The sequence below is a fragment of the Mus caroli genome, unplaced genomic scaffold (assembly GCF_978045245.1).
Source record: "Mus caroli unplaced genomic scaffold, Mus_caroli_1 scaffold_2, whole genome shotgun sequence".
Taxonomy (NCBI): Eukaryota; Metazoa; Chordata; class Mammalia; order Rodentia; family Muridae; genus Mus; species Mus caroli.
The window spans coordinates 150,863,474-150,877,552 of record NW_028227257.1 but is presented as its reverse complement, the minus strand read 5'-3'; the positions used below and the strand labels follow the sequence as shown (position 1 = coordinate 150,877,552).

The window sequence follows — 14,079 nt, the reverse complement described above, 5'->3', positions numbered from 1 at the left end:
TTTCTCTGTATAGCCCTGGCTGTTCTGGAACTTACTCTGTAGACCAGGCAGGCAAATTTCTGAGTTCGAGGCCACCCTGGTCTACAGAGTGAATTCCAGGACAGCCAGAACTACACAGAGAAACCCTGTCTCGGAAAAAAAACCAAGAAAAAAAAAAAAAAAAAGAAAGAAAGAAATCCGCCTGCCTCTGCCTCTGGAGTGCTGGGATTAAAGGTGTGTGCCACCATGCCCGGCTCCCCTCTGCCCCCCGCCAGGAGACAGGGTTTCTCTGTGTAGCCCTGGCTGTCCTGGAAATCACTCAGTAGACCAGGCTGGCCTCAAACTCAGAAATCTTCCTGCCTTTGTCCAGCTTTGCTTTTTTTTTTTTTGGACCACATTTGTTTCTTATTACCTGGGTATGTGACACATGCATGCAGCAGCAAGGTGTAGCTGACTGCCCAACCCCAGCGACCCATACACACGCAAAAATTTATTTTTCCTCTTAGGTTTTTTTTGGGACAGGGTTTGCACTGTAGTCCAGGTTGGTCTGAAACCTGCGATCCCCTGACCTCCACTTCTAAGGGCTAAGATTACAGGCTAAAAGCCGGAGGTGGTGGTGCACGCCTTTATTCTCCCTCCCCAACTCCGGGAAGCAAAGGCAGGCAGAACTCTAGAGAGGTCAAGGCCAGCCTGGTCTATATCCAAAGTGAGTTGCAGGACAGCCAGGGCTATACAGAGAAACTCTATCTTAAAAACAAAACAAAACAAAACAAAACAAGGTACAGGCTTAGCCAGCGCATTTAACTTCTCTGACACAAACCTTTTCGAATAGATGTCAAGAGTGAGCCAAGTTTTCCCTCCCCTCCCCCATCGCGACTTTTGTAATTTTCGCCTTGGAATCCCTTTTTTTCCAACATTTATCTGTCGCTCCAAGTGGCGATCTGCAGGCTGGGAAGGAGTCTAGCCAAACTCACGAGTTGGGGGTTGGGATGAGTGAAAAGAATGTTCCAGGCTGAAGTGAGGCAACAGCACGTATTAAGTCTCTGGGACAGCAAACTGGGGGGTGAAGGGAAAGAGGAAGAACCCCCGATGGGGGCCGCGCATTGTAAGGCAGGGTTTCTGGGGGAGGGCAGGGCCACCAGCCACAGGCTTCCACGTGCAACCCGGGGTTCAAAGGCAGCCCCGCGCCGCACCCGCAGGAGCCGCCCCCTTCTCCATCGCCGGGAAGCCCCCGCCGCGAACAACTCAAAGAAGTTTCTGCTGATTGGAGGGAGGGCGAGGAGGCTGGGAGAAGGGGCGTGGGGGTGTGTGTCCCACTGTCATGTAAATATCCCCCGCGGGCAGGGCGGCTGCGAGGCCGACTTAAATCTCCCGCACCTGAGGCCGCCTCAGTTCCTGTGAGTTTCTTCCTGCTGTGAACATCAGGGCTCTGTCTCCTGGTCATCTCCCTCGCGCCATGGCCCCGAAGCGGCAATCTGCGATCCTGCCTCAGCCCAAGAAACCCAGACCGGCTGCTGGCCCGAAGCTGGAGGACAAGTCGGCCTCTCCCGGCCTGCCGAAGGGAGGTAAGTTCCTCCATTGCGTTTCCTTGGTAATCGACTTTGCGATTGGCTTTTTCTGCGCCCCCCCCCCATCCCACTGGACTTGAGAAACCCTTACAATCACTCGTGAAAGCTTTTGTCCCGGGGCGGCGGGGAATGAAGGTGATGTGTGGGAAAAGGAGCAGAAAGCGCGGAACCGGGAGACCAGTGCACAGGGGACTTCCTCCGGCCCGGGACACCACGTGGGACCCAGCTTGCCCTTCCCAGCCTCCAAACTCTCGAATGGGGCTTCTGCCTCGGTAAATGCAGCAGCTTGAGGCCTCCCCCACCCCTCTAACCACGAGTCCTGGAGATTCAAGCCCGCTCTGATCGTCTCCCTGTTGCTGGAGCCGCCGGCCCACAACTCTGGCCTGAATTACTGCCACCTCGTGTAGCTCCCAGCTTCCTTCTCCCATCCTGCCTGAGCAAAGGGCTAGTCACGTGGTTGTCTCCTACAGTTAAGACCTAGCCTCTTGGTGGCCCTCCAGGTACAAACTAAGACTTCCGGTAGCGGGGACGCTGCCCACCTGGTTCCCACCCACCTCTCCGGGTTTCCCAAGGGGCGGCATGGCCTAAAGGCCTGGAGCTGCATTTTCTCTCCTCCGAGCCTGCACACGTACTTGCCCTATGCCAGGAAACTCGGGTTTGAGGCGGAGTGGGGGGAGTCGCTTTCCAGCTTCTCGCTCTGAGCCTAAGCGCTCCTTATCTGAAGCGCTGCTGGCCGCACCCAGAATCGCCCCTCGCAAGCACTTTCCTCGCTTTCCATTCAGACAGTGGTTTTCATGCCTACACTTTTCGCCTCCTCTGTTGACCGTGAGAGCTGCGTTTCTTAGGCACAGCTTCGAGTTGTGGTGTAGTTTTCCCGCGTAGCTTGTGTCTGGTACAGGACAGAGAAGCAGAAGGAAAATATATGCATTTGGTTTAAGTCTAGACGCCCTAGGCACTGAGTGGAGTCGGCATCTCTGCACTTCTGTGGACCTGCTTCTCTTTGCTGTGTCCCATTCTCTTGCCTCTCAAATGGCAGGCAAAGACCTGCCCTATGTCTCCCAGTGGTAAAGACAGGGTCTCGATATGAAGCTCCTGGTACTCCGCCTTTCACGTGCTGGGATTAAAGGCACCGCCCCACCCAGAGTTTTCTAAAGGGAGGGTTTCATGTAGCTCATGCAGGCCTCCAGTTTGCCAGTGAGGATGACCTTGAACTTTCTGATTCAGAGCTGGGATTCCGGGCTAGCACCATCATGCAGAAGGTTCTGGGTTTGGAGCCTCGAACATGCTGTATGAACACACGGCAAACACCCTACCTTTTTCTCACTGCTTGCTGAGACGTAAGGGCAAATAAATTGCAGTTGAGATGGTTGGTAATCTTCTCCCTTTTGTTATAAGCAAAGTGTGAGCGAACCTTTCTGGTGTTACACATTTAGTCTGTTGGCAGAAATAGTTAAACCGGGAGAGATGGGAGGGTGCCACCATAGTCCTCCTAAATGGGCTCAGTGGACGCAGGTTGACGTGTCAGGCACTGTAGCCAGCCTCTCCAAACTGGTATGGAGAGTGCAGTGCTTGGTGGCTTCCTGGGCATCTGCCCAGGCCTCTTCCCCCTGCCCCCCTGTTTACAGGACCTCATGCCTTTCTGCTTTGATTTTCCTTAGTATGCCCCTTGCATTCATCTTGAAGTTCAGGGCCCAATCAGAGGAAGGCCCCGTGGGTCTTCTGTAGATGCATGCTGTGGTCACAGGCACCAACCCTTGGACCAGATGTTGTGGTTGAAAAAACTTCAGTTTTCAGAGCAAGCTTTTTTCTACCTGGGAGTGGCCCATTAAGTCAGTGTATCTAGGCTTGTAGGTAAAAAAGGAAAGAGATTGGAGAGGTGGTTCAGTGCTTAAGAGCACATTGGCCTTGCCAGGGACCTGGATTTAGTTTCTAGTACTGCAGTGGTGGCTCCCAGCTTCAGCTCCAGGAGGATCCTCTTCTGGCCTTTGCACATAACACAGTTAAATACATGCAGACAAAACACTCTTCTGGGTAAAAGTAATTTTTAAATTGTGTAATACAAAGAGAAAGAAACAGACATTCGTGGTGCGTTGTCTTCCCGCCCCCCCCCCCCCGCCCCAGTGGGTGTGCGCCAAGTCTTGATGTCAGCTCTGTCTCTTTTTTTTTTTTTTTTTTTAAGATTTATTTATTTATTATATGTAAATGTAAGTACACTGTAGCTGTCTTCAGACACTCCAGAAGAAGGAGTCCGATCTTGTTACGGATGGTTGTGAGCCACCATGTGGTTGCTGGGATTTGAACTCCCAACCTTTGGAAGAGCATTCGGGTGCTCTTACCCACTGAGCCATCTCACCAGCCCCAGCTCTGTCTCTTTTTTTTTTTTTTTTAGGTTTTTCGAGACAGGGTTTCTCTGTATAGCCCTGGCTGTCCTGGCACTCACTTTGTAGACCAGGCTGGCCTCGAACTCAGAAATCCGCCTGCCTCTGCCTCCGGAGTGCTGGGATTAAAGGCGTGCGCCACCACGCCCAGCCCAGTCTCTTTTTTTTTTTTTTTTTTTTTTTTTTTTTTAAAGATTTATTTATTTATTATATGTAAGTACACTGTAGCTGTCTTCAGACACTCCAGAAGAGGGAGCCAGATCTTGTTACAGATGGTTGTGAGCCACCATGTGGTTGCTGGGATTTGAACTCTGGACCTTTGGAAGAGCAATCGGGTGCTCTTACCCACTGAGCCATCTTTCCAGCCCCAGCCCAGTCTCTTAAGCCACATTTAAGATATTAACGGGTTTGGGGAGTTAAGAGCAGAAGTTCAAGGCCATCCTTGTCTAGTTTCACTCCCCATCCCCCAGAAAAAGAAAATAACTGGTTTATGTTGGTTCCTTCTCTTGTAAAGTTCAGTTGCGGGTGGGGCTGGCTGGCAGATGACAGTTTATCAGGCACTAGACCTGGGGATCCATTCCCATTACTTAACTCAGTTTAGTTTATCTGTAAAATATACTTAGTATCTTGTTTTAGAAGAGTTTGAGGCAGGGGGCGTGGCTGAGTGATAGGGAACTTGCCTCTTAGGATCCAAGCCCTGGTTTTTTTTTTTTTTTTTTTTTTGGTTTTTCAAGACAGGGTTTCTTTGTGTAGCCCTGGCTGTCCTGGAACTCACTCTGTAGACCAGGCTGGCCTCGAACTCAGAAATCCGCCTGCCTCTGCCTCCCGAGTGCTGGGATTAAAGGCGAGCGCCACCACGCCCGGCGCCCTGTTTTTTTAACCCTAAGATTATCTGTAAAATTTACCCCCCTCCCCCAAAAAAAAAAGCCCAGCGTGGTGGCGCACGCCTTTAATCCCAGCACTAGGGAGGCAGAGGCAGGTGGATTTCTGAGTTCGAGGCCAGCCTGGTCTACAAAGTGAGTTCCAGGACGGCCAGGGCTGCACAGAGAAACCCTGTCTCAAAAAACAACAAAAAAACCAAAAACAAAAAAAAGTTACTTTGTATCTTATGAGGATTCCAGGACAATACAGCCAAATGCAGCAGAAGCCTAGGGTAGTGATTTGGTATGGGAGTGCTAAGGGCTAATGCTCTAGCTGTTTTACTTTTAGACACTGTTGTTGCACACTGTAGCAGGCTAGCCTCTGCCTCAGTCCTTACTTGCCTTGTTTTGTTTGTGGAATTTCTTTGCATCTGTGTGCCAGGAGCTCACAGGACTATCAGGAATCATTCCTGGTGAAGGCATCACCTGAATTTTAGCAAATGTTAGTCACAAAGTTTATAGCTCTGCTTTTTGTCAGACCCTTCCCTCTTTAAGGAGCCTGTCCACAATTGCCTGTGTTGGAGGTCTCTAGGCTTGGGAGCTGTGCTGGTCCTTAGTTTGTCGCCAGATTTAAGCTTACTGATTGGAACAGATGAATGCAATTAATTCACCGACTTGAGCATTCAAGGTGCACCACCAGGAAGGCTTAGCTGAATTTCCTGGAGTTGAGATGGAAACTTGCACGAGCACATTTGCATTCTCTCACCATGGACTGTATATGGTGTGTTTTACATTTGTCTACCCACCATGAATGACTTGTCTTAAAGCCACATTGCTTTATGTGTAAGAGCTGATATTAAAACAGGAATGCTGAGAATATGCACAGTTCTAGCTCTAGCGGTAGAGGACCCAGGTAGAGAGCTTTCTGGCTTTCCAGGACCACGTGTTGGGGATCCAGGTAGACAGAGAACTGTCTTTTCAAGTCCTGAAAAACAGTGTTTAATCAGAAAATCCCTCCGACGTAGTGCTTAGCGACTTTTTAATCTAAAGCTTTTTTTTTTTTAATTTAGTGTTTTAGCCTTTGACGTTTAAACATTTCCCCATTTGTCATCACCAAAAATGTGCTTCCTTCACCACTGAGATCAGGACACCTGTACGAAGTTGAGCAGAGGACCTGTGGCAGAAAGGTCCTTCCTACCGAGAACTTTCCTGTGGTTCTTTTGAGTGTGAATATGTAACAGATTTTTAAAAATTCAGAACCGGGGGCAGAGGCTTGAATTGGCCCATGCATACAACCCGGTCCTGCGTGTAGACTGTATAGATGAACTGCTTGCGTGTGGCTTTGCACAGCAGCCTAGAGTCCCCATCTTCTCCATCTAGAAAAAAAAATGAAGGTGCCGGGGTGCAGAACTCAGGAGCCTGACTGTAGCCAGGGTACTCCTAAGGCCTGTACTTTTGAGGGGCTGCGCGCGGCCCCTCTCCGGAGCCCCCAGCCGCCCCGCTAAGGGAAGCCACTGAGCCACCACGTGATGCGCGGGTATTGGGGAACGGAGGCCCCGCCTCTCAAGTCACCGCGCGGCGCGCAAATGTCCCGGGTCGGCTGGAGAAGGGGAGAGCGGGGGAGGGGAGCACCGCGCGGGGGCAGGACCATGCGTCGCTGAGCCGCTTCCTCCCGCCTCTCGTCCAGGCCCCAGTGTCCCCACCGCCGCCGCCGCCACCCGCCACGGCCCCGCCCCCTGGCCCGCGGCCGCGGCCAATCGCTGCACGGCGCGAGCCTCTCCGGCCGGGGGCGGGACTTGCGCAGGCCCAGCGCGCCTGCGCTCTGCGGCCTGCCCCTCGCTGGGAAGAGGAGGAGGTGGTGGTGGAGGAGGAGGTGGAGGAGGAGGAGGAGGAGGCTCAGGGCAATCCAGAAGCGAGCCGGAGCGCGGGGCGCGAGTCGAGAAGCCTAGCCGAGCCGCCGCCGCCTCCCCGCCTTCAGCGAGAGCCCCGGCCGGGGGCTCGCCACAACGCGCCCGGGCCTGCCTCGGCGTCAGGCCCCGCGGGCAGTGCCAGGCAGCCAGGGGGAGGGCAGGCAAGTGAGCGCCGGGAGGAGGCGGCCGGAGCGAGCGGGCGCCGCGCGTGTGGCGTGAGGGGAAGCCGCTGGCCGCCCCCTTGGCCTTCCCTTCGCTCCCCCTCCCCGCTCCCCGCCCCGATCGCGGAGGGCACCATGTCTGCGCCGACGGCCAAAGCCAGTAAAAAGGAGCTCAACTCCAATCACGACGGGGCCGACGAGACCTCAGGTGAGGACCGGGCGCGGCGGGGGCCCGGCCGCGCCGCCATCTTTCGGCCCAGACCGCGGGGCTGCGGGGGGCGCGCGGGGGCCGCAGAGCGGGCGCCTTTTTTTGTGTGCGGTCCGGGACCGGGTGCCGGGGTGGCGCCGTGGCGGCGAGCGGTGCGGCCGTGGCGGGGGCGCTGCGGCCTGCGCGGCGGGCGGAGACCCCCCCTTCCCCCCGCCCGCGCTCTCCTCCCCCTCCCTCCCCCCTCCCTCCCGAGAAGCCTCTCTTTATTGTGCTCCGCCATGATGCCTCGCTCCCATCAGCCGCCACCGCCGCCACATGGTGCGGCCGGACGCAGCCTTGCGGCCGGGCCTCTCATGCTGCCCTGCTTCCCGCCCTGAGCCGGCGCTACCGCGGGACCGGGAACCGGGGTTTGGGGCGGGGTAGGGGCGCGGAGCTGGCGGGAGGATGCTCCAGGCTGCGCGGGTTGCACACCCCACGTGGGGCAGCCACACTCGGGCGCGCAGTGGGTGCGAGGAATCTGGCCCCGAGGCCGTATGATGCAGGGGCTTCAGGGGCCTTTAAGACGCCTAGCCCTCGCCTGGAGGGTCGTTTCGAGCCCAGGACAGCTGCAGATCCCGGGCTAGTTTACCGGAAATGAGACGCGCGATCGGGCCCCTTCACGCCCACTTGGCTTTGTAAAAGCCTTCACAACCCTCGGACAAAAGGGCACGAAATAGGAGCACACCCCCTCTCCTCTTTATGCCTCCAAGTTTTTGAGTAGGGTTTTCCCACGATGTGTTCTGAAATACTGCACGGCCGTATATGATGGCCAATCTCATCAAGAATGGGTTGAAGGAGTAAGGTCAGGTTGGAATCAGGTTTACATTCTAAGTCTGAGAAGAAGACTGGGGAAGTTTGGTGACTAACTGGTCTTTGTCGGTGTTTATCAATAATCATAATAAATTGAGAGCACTTTAATTTTTTTAAAGCGGTTATAACAGTTGATAGTATCCTCATTTGTTTTATGGCCATGGACTAGTTTCCACACTAAGTTAGCAGCTGGCACCCTTTCTCTTACAATTGTATAATATGATTAGTAATAAACATGAAAAATTCTTGAATGAGGCGAAGCCACTCGTTCACCTTTAATAATGAAGGCCAATGATTGCACCTTTTTAACGAACGAAACTCTTTGAAAAGTAATCTGAGAGTGAAGCATTTTTCCGAGTAGCGGAGTGGATGCCTTAATTTGTGAATGGTAGGGTAATGAGAAAGTAATTCTCAACTGCGTGCTCGAACACGTGGGGAGCATGCTTTGTGGTGAGCTTCACTGTTGCAGTTCCCATCCTGGGATGAGGAAGAGGAGCTTGTAATTAGTGTTGTGTCTTATGTCCCCTTTTGTTTTGCAGAAAAAGAACAGCAAGAAGCAATTGAACATATTGATGAAGTACAAAATGAAATAGACAGGTAAAATATTAATTCAAGTTATGGAAGTTCTCTTGTGGAACTGATTGGCATCAGGTAACTAGAGGACGGTTTTGGTGAACACACTCCTGTTTCAGACTGGTTATAATTCCTGGGTTACAGTAATCTCAGCCTTCCCCGATGCAGGAGGACTGTAGGGAGGGTGTGCTTTCAGAGGTACAGAAGTAGAGTCTGGCTGCTGCTGCTGCCTGCTTTTCTTGGATTTTGGTTTTCCTGAGACAGGGTTTCTCTGTATAGCCCTGGCTGTCCTGGAACAAACTCTGTAGACCAGGCTGGCCTCGAACTCAGAAATCTGCCTGCCTCTGCCTCCCCAGTGCTGGGATTATAGGCATGTGCTTGTTTTGTTTCTTGATTAACCTTCACTTACACTTTACTTTCTGCTACTGGGGACACAATCGCTATCTGGAAATACAGTATACAGAAACACAATGTTGCCAGTACTGGACATGAGCTGAGTTAGCTCAGTGGTTCTGGTTGTCAGAGGACTGGGCTGCAGGGCAGCAGATACTCTGTTCCTAAGCGGGGAGAGAAAAAGCAACAGTGTTACCAGCATGTGTCAGATGGGTATTTAGCCTTTCCATTTTACCGCCTTAAGTTTTGATTCTAGTTTTTATTTGTTTCAGACTTAATGAACAAGCCAGTGAGGAAATTTTGAAAGTAGAACAAAAATATAACAAACTCCGCCAACCATTTTTTCAGAAGAGGTCAGAATTGATCGCCAAAATCCCAAATTTTTGGGTAACAACATTTGTCAACCATCCACAAGGTATGTGGTGGGTCAGCACTGCTGATCTGGAGCTTGGGGAGCTCTGGGGACAGTTACCTCACAAAGCTACAGTTGGGACAAGAATAGTCTGTTTGCAGTTGGTGGTTTTAGTAGGAAGAGCAAAGTGGAAGGGTGTTCGCTGCGTTTTGGGACATTTGAAAGGGTCGTTAAGTAGTCGATCGTTCCCACTTGAACTGAACTGAGTTGTTTCTCTAGTGTCTGCACTGCTCGGGGAGGAGGACGAGGAGGCTCTGCATTATTTGACCAGAGTTGAAGTGACAGAATTTGAAGACATTAAATCAGGTTACAGAATAGATTTTGTAAGTACCTAACCTCCTGCTTAGCACCGTGAGTATGGAATGGTGTGAAAGCTGATGATTGACTGCGCATCTTTCCATATTTTACAGTATTTTGATGAAAATCCTTACTTTGAAAATAAAGTTCTCTCCAAAGAATTTCATCTGAATGAGAGTGGTGACCCGTCTTCAAAGTCCACCGAAATCAAATGGAAATCTGGAAAGGTATTTTGTATATCATGGCTTAGCTGGACTTCTGGTTTGCACACAGTGCCTTAGATTCTGGGTAAACAGTGCAGACGTTCCAATGAACAGAGGAATAGGCGATAGGAACCCCAGACAGCATTTGTCTTTGTGCTGCAGCGTCTGCAGTATCTGCTCAGGCTTTCAGGCTCCATTTTTGGAAACATAGGTTTGGATTGGAGATTTAGGGTGGAAGTCATTTAAGTTTTTAATATTATTTATTTTTTGTTTGTTTTTTTGAGACAGGGTTTCTCTGTGTAGCCTTGGCTGTCCTGGAACTCACTTTCTGGAATTCACTTTGTAGACCAGGCTGGCCTTAAACTCAGAAATCTGCCTGCCTCTACCTCCTGAGTGCTGGGAATAAAGGCGCCCAGTGGAAGTCATTTTATGAAGTCAGACAGTTGAGAGGTGTATCCTATGAAAGCAATTTACAAGACTTTACCAAATGCATACTTTATAGTTCTTAGTAATATGAACTTCTTCAGTGGTCTTTGTTGTACTTTATGTGGGGTTTGGGTATTATGGGGAGCCAATAAAGGGAGTGTTTATGTCTTCATTTAGGATTTGACAAAACGCTCAAGTCAAACGCAGAATAAGGCCAGCAGGAAGAGGCAGCACGAAGAGCCAGAGAGCTTCTTTACCTGGTTTACTGACCATTCTGACGCAGGTGCTGACGAGTTAGGAGAGGTCATCAAAGATGACATTTGGCCAAATCCCTTGCAGTACTATCTGGTGAGTAACCGTCAGTGGCTTGAGGGAGGTAATGTGTCCAACAGAATGAATGAGACCCTAAAAGAACATTGCCTGCTGCTCTCAGGTTCCCGACATGGATGATGAAGAAGGAGAGGCAGAAGATGATGATGACGATGACGAAGAGGAGGAGGGGTTGGAAGATATTGATGAAGAAGGAGATGAGGATGAAGGTGAAGAAGATGACGATGAGGATGAAGGGGAGGAAGGAGAGGTAAGGAAGGAGAGGTACACCCAAGCCCCAGTGGTTTATAAGATATAATATGTGTAATGGGGAACTGGCTGGAATAGTGGGACAGTTGTGGGGGTGGAGTGTTAACATCTGAGTCTTCCCTCTTTTAAAAATTAATTATATATGTGTGGGTGATTAGCCTACGTGTATGCACTGCGTGGTTCAGGAGGTGTAGGATATCATTGGTTTGAAGTTATGTGATTGTGAGCCGCTGTGGGTTCCCTCCCCATCAGTGCTAAGTTGATGAAGATTCCAGTTTAGGCTAGGAGAGCTGGTTAAGGGCAGGGCGTGTGCGCTGGAGGCTGACTGCTCCTTGTTCTTTCAGGAGGACGAAGGCGAGGATGATTAGCACAGAAGACTGATGGATTCCAACCTTCTTTTTTATTTTCTTTTTATTTTTTAATTTTCTCCAGTCCCTGGGAGCAAGTTGCAGTCCTTTCCTCCCTGTCCCTCTGTGCTCAGTCGCCCTGTTTTGAGGTCTCAACATCATGGTTCTCAATTAATTTGGGGGAAAATATCTTGAGCAAAATACAACAGGAAAAGAATCTCCGTTTCTGTTCTAAATTAATTTTTTATCCTTTGTCTAAATTTGTGGATTCCACACCACCATGCTCTGTGGGAAAAAAGAAAAGCTCTCCAGTTCCCTTGGCTCTGCTGGAGGGCGCTAGGCCCCTGTGTAGTAGTTTATAGAATTTTAGCTTTTCTTTCTCTGTATATTGGGCTCAGATTACACTGTGTCTCTATGTGAATACAGACAGTTAGCATTTACCAACATGTATCTGTCTACTTTCTCTTGTTTAATAAAAAGAAAAAAAAAAGAAAAAAAGGGAGGGTATAGACGGTGAGCAAGGGTGGGTTTGAGGTGTCTGGGGTAGGTGGGCATCTGACAACACCTTCTCCTTTGGCTTCTCCTTTGGCATGTTTAATTGTGTGGTTTAACAGACATCCTTGCAATTTAAGGTGACACTTAAAATAAAATTCTCTCCTGATGATGACTTGAGCCCTGACACTCAATGGGAGAATCAGCAGAACCTGTACGGTTTTATTTGGAGTTGACATTCTCTGTTGTAACTTTAATTTTTTCTTTTTCTTTCTTTTCTTTTTTTTTCTTTTTTTTTTTTTTTTTTTTTTTTGGTTTTCACTGGAAGAAAAAGATGCTCATTTTAAATGTTGAAGTGTACAAGTTGCTTTGTTACAATAAAATCAGTGTGTACACAAAGGACCTGATGCTTTTCTGTCAGAACAGATGCTCAACAGACCTTCCAAGTTTGACTGCCTAATGACATCACGTCAAACTTTGTCTCCCCAACTTCGTATTTTTTGATACGCACTTTGCAGGATGACCTCAGGGCTGTGCAGATTGAGAAAGGGATTTGAATCATGTCTTAACGTCTCCGTACTGAGTTGTGGGCACAGCTTGCTGCTGTGGACTTGTACCCTTGATTTTTATCTCAATTTGGCATTTTCTTTTTAAAGTGGGCCTTTACCCGGACCTCACGGCAGCACCTACCTGCTCCCATGCTCCCACCGTTACTGACCTGTTGCTCTGTGCCATCTATGAGGGACAGCCGCTCTTGTGTCCTCATTGGCAGTGTGAACTGTCAGGGTCAGCAGTCAGTGAGGTGGTTGGTAGTGTCTGTCACAGGTATGTAGCAGAAGCTCTCAGATGAGAGACTGAACTAGGCGGATGAAGAGCTGTCTGCTCAGCGCCATTGGGCAGAGGATAATGTTTGGGGAAGCTACCTGATGCATAAGCTTTTTAATGCTGTAAAATAGAGCTAAAATTCAATGCCACTTTTTCAGAGATGATTAATGGACAGCCTGGTCAAATTCAAAGCTTTCTGATGTATAAAACTTTATAAATGGAACTACTCCATCAATAGGCAAAGTGTAACCAAAATCTGTCTGGATGGATAGTGTGTAATTTCTGCACAGGACTCTGTTTAGTAAATACATCACTGTATACGTCAGGAATCTTGCTCCAATAAAGGAACATAAAGATTTTTTTTGGACTGGGGTCATTCTCCTTGTTTTGTAGTGATTTAGAAGATACAGTAATGGCTGGGGTTCAAGTGATACTCGCTTGGCAGTAATCAGGGCCCAAGTGGTGTGCAGAAGGTTGGTTGAAGTACACCAGATTCATAATCGTTTGACTCTGCATGTGGTTGGGGGAAGGTGCTGACCTAGAACTAAATGAATACTGACCCCAGGGGAGAGAGTATATGTGTGTGTGGGACAAAATAGAAATAGCACTGTATCACTAAGCTATGTCTCTACACCCCTTTTGTTTCTGTATGTGTGTGTTTTTTGGGGAATATGAGCTTCTCATCACCCACTGCGGTCTTCCTTATGTGTGCTCTGTGTAATTATTTGTATGAGTATTTTGCTTGCTTGTATGTCTGCAAGAAGAGTTTTCTGGAAGGCCAGGAGAGGGAGTTAAAAGTTCTTGGGCCTAGAGATTCTAGTTCCCCTGCTAACTCTTTCCAGCCCTCTTTAATTGATTCAGCCTTCCAAGTGGGACTACTTCCCTAATAATTTGGGGGTAGGGGCTTTGAAGGTAATAATTTGGTCCCAGATATTGTCACTGTCTCACATAAGAATCAGAGGTAAAGCCATGCAGTGGTGGCACATGCCTTTAATCCCATCGCTTGGGAGGCAGAGGCAGGCGGATTCCTCAGTTTGAGGCCAGCCTGGTCTACAGAGTGAGTTCCAGAGAACTACACAGAGAAACCCTGTCTGAGGGGGAAAAAAAAGGAAAAGAAAAAAATAAGGAAGTAAGCCAGACTTGGGTTGTCATGAAGGGGTATACTAGACAGGGGAGAGCTATCCTAACGGGCCACACTGCTTAGCTACTGAGCCCTCACACTGGGTGTGGAAAGTTAAGGTTTCATTGTTTTAAAAAACTTAGCTGGATGGGGTTGTGCAGCTGCAGTAGCTAGTGAGCTGCTTCCCATCCCAGTTCCAAAGCAGCATTCCCTGTAGAGCATAGCCTGTGGTTGACATGATTGGGGCAGACACAGGAGGCTCTGCGTTCAAGGACATCTAGAGCTGCACAAAGCTCTGCTTTGTTTTGTGGGAGCCTGGCGTACAGAGTTCCAGGACTGCCAGAGCTACAAAAAAGCACATAGTCCATGGATGTGAAGGTTTAAGCTTTGGGATCTTTGGTTTTTTGAGACCTGGCTGTCCTGGAAATCTCTGCAGACCAGGCTGACCTCAAACACAGAAATCTGCCTGCCTCTGCCTCCCAAGTGCTGGGATTAAAGG

General features: G+C 49.6%; 1 protein-coding gene across 2 annotated transcripts; it reads left to right on the top strand.

Annotated features, from left to right (window-relative positions):
- The first annotated feature begins 1,172 nt into the window (after window positions 1–1,172).
- Window positions 1,173–12,827, top strand: Set (SET nuclear proto-oncogene). 2 transcript variants are annotated; one of them, XM_021156765.3, is made up of 8 exons: window positions 1,173–1,544; window positions 8,453–8,510; window positions 9,152–9,294; window positions 9,511–9,614; window positions 9,702–9,815; window positions 10,395–10,565; window positions 10,651–10,797; window positions 11,141–12,827. In XM_021156765.3, exons 1-8 carry the CDS (start codon window positions 1,436–1,438, stop codon window positions 11,162–11,164), a joined length of 870 nt encoding a protein of 289 aa, XP_021012424.1. In that variant the 5' UTR covers window positions 1,173–1,435; the 3' UTR covers window positions 11,165–12,827. The 2 variants fall into 2 exon arrangements, with proteins under 2 accessions (XP_021012424.1, XP_021012425.1); XM_021156766.3 differs by lacking the exon at window positions 1,173–1,544 and adding an exon at window positions 6,656–7,064.
- The last annotated feature ends 1,252 nt before the right edge of the window (window positions 12,828–14,079 follow it).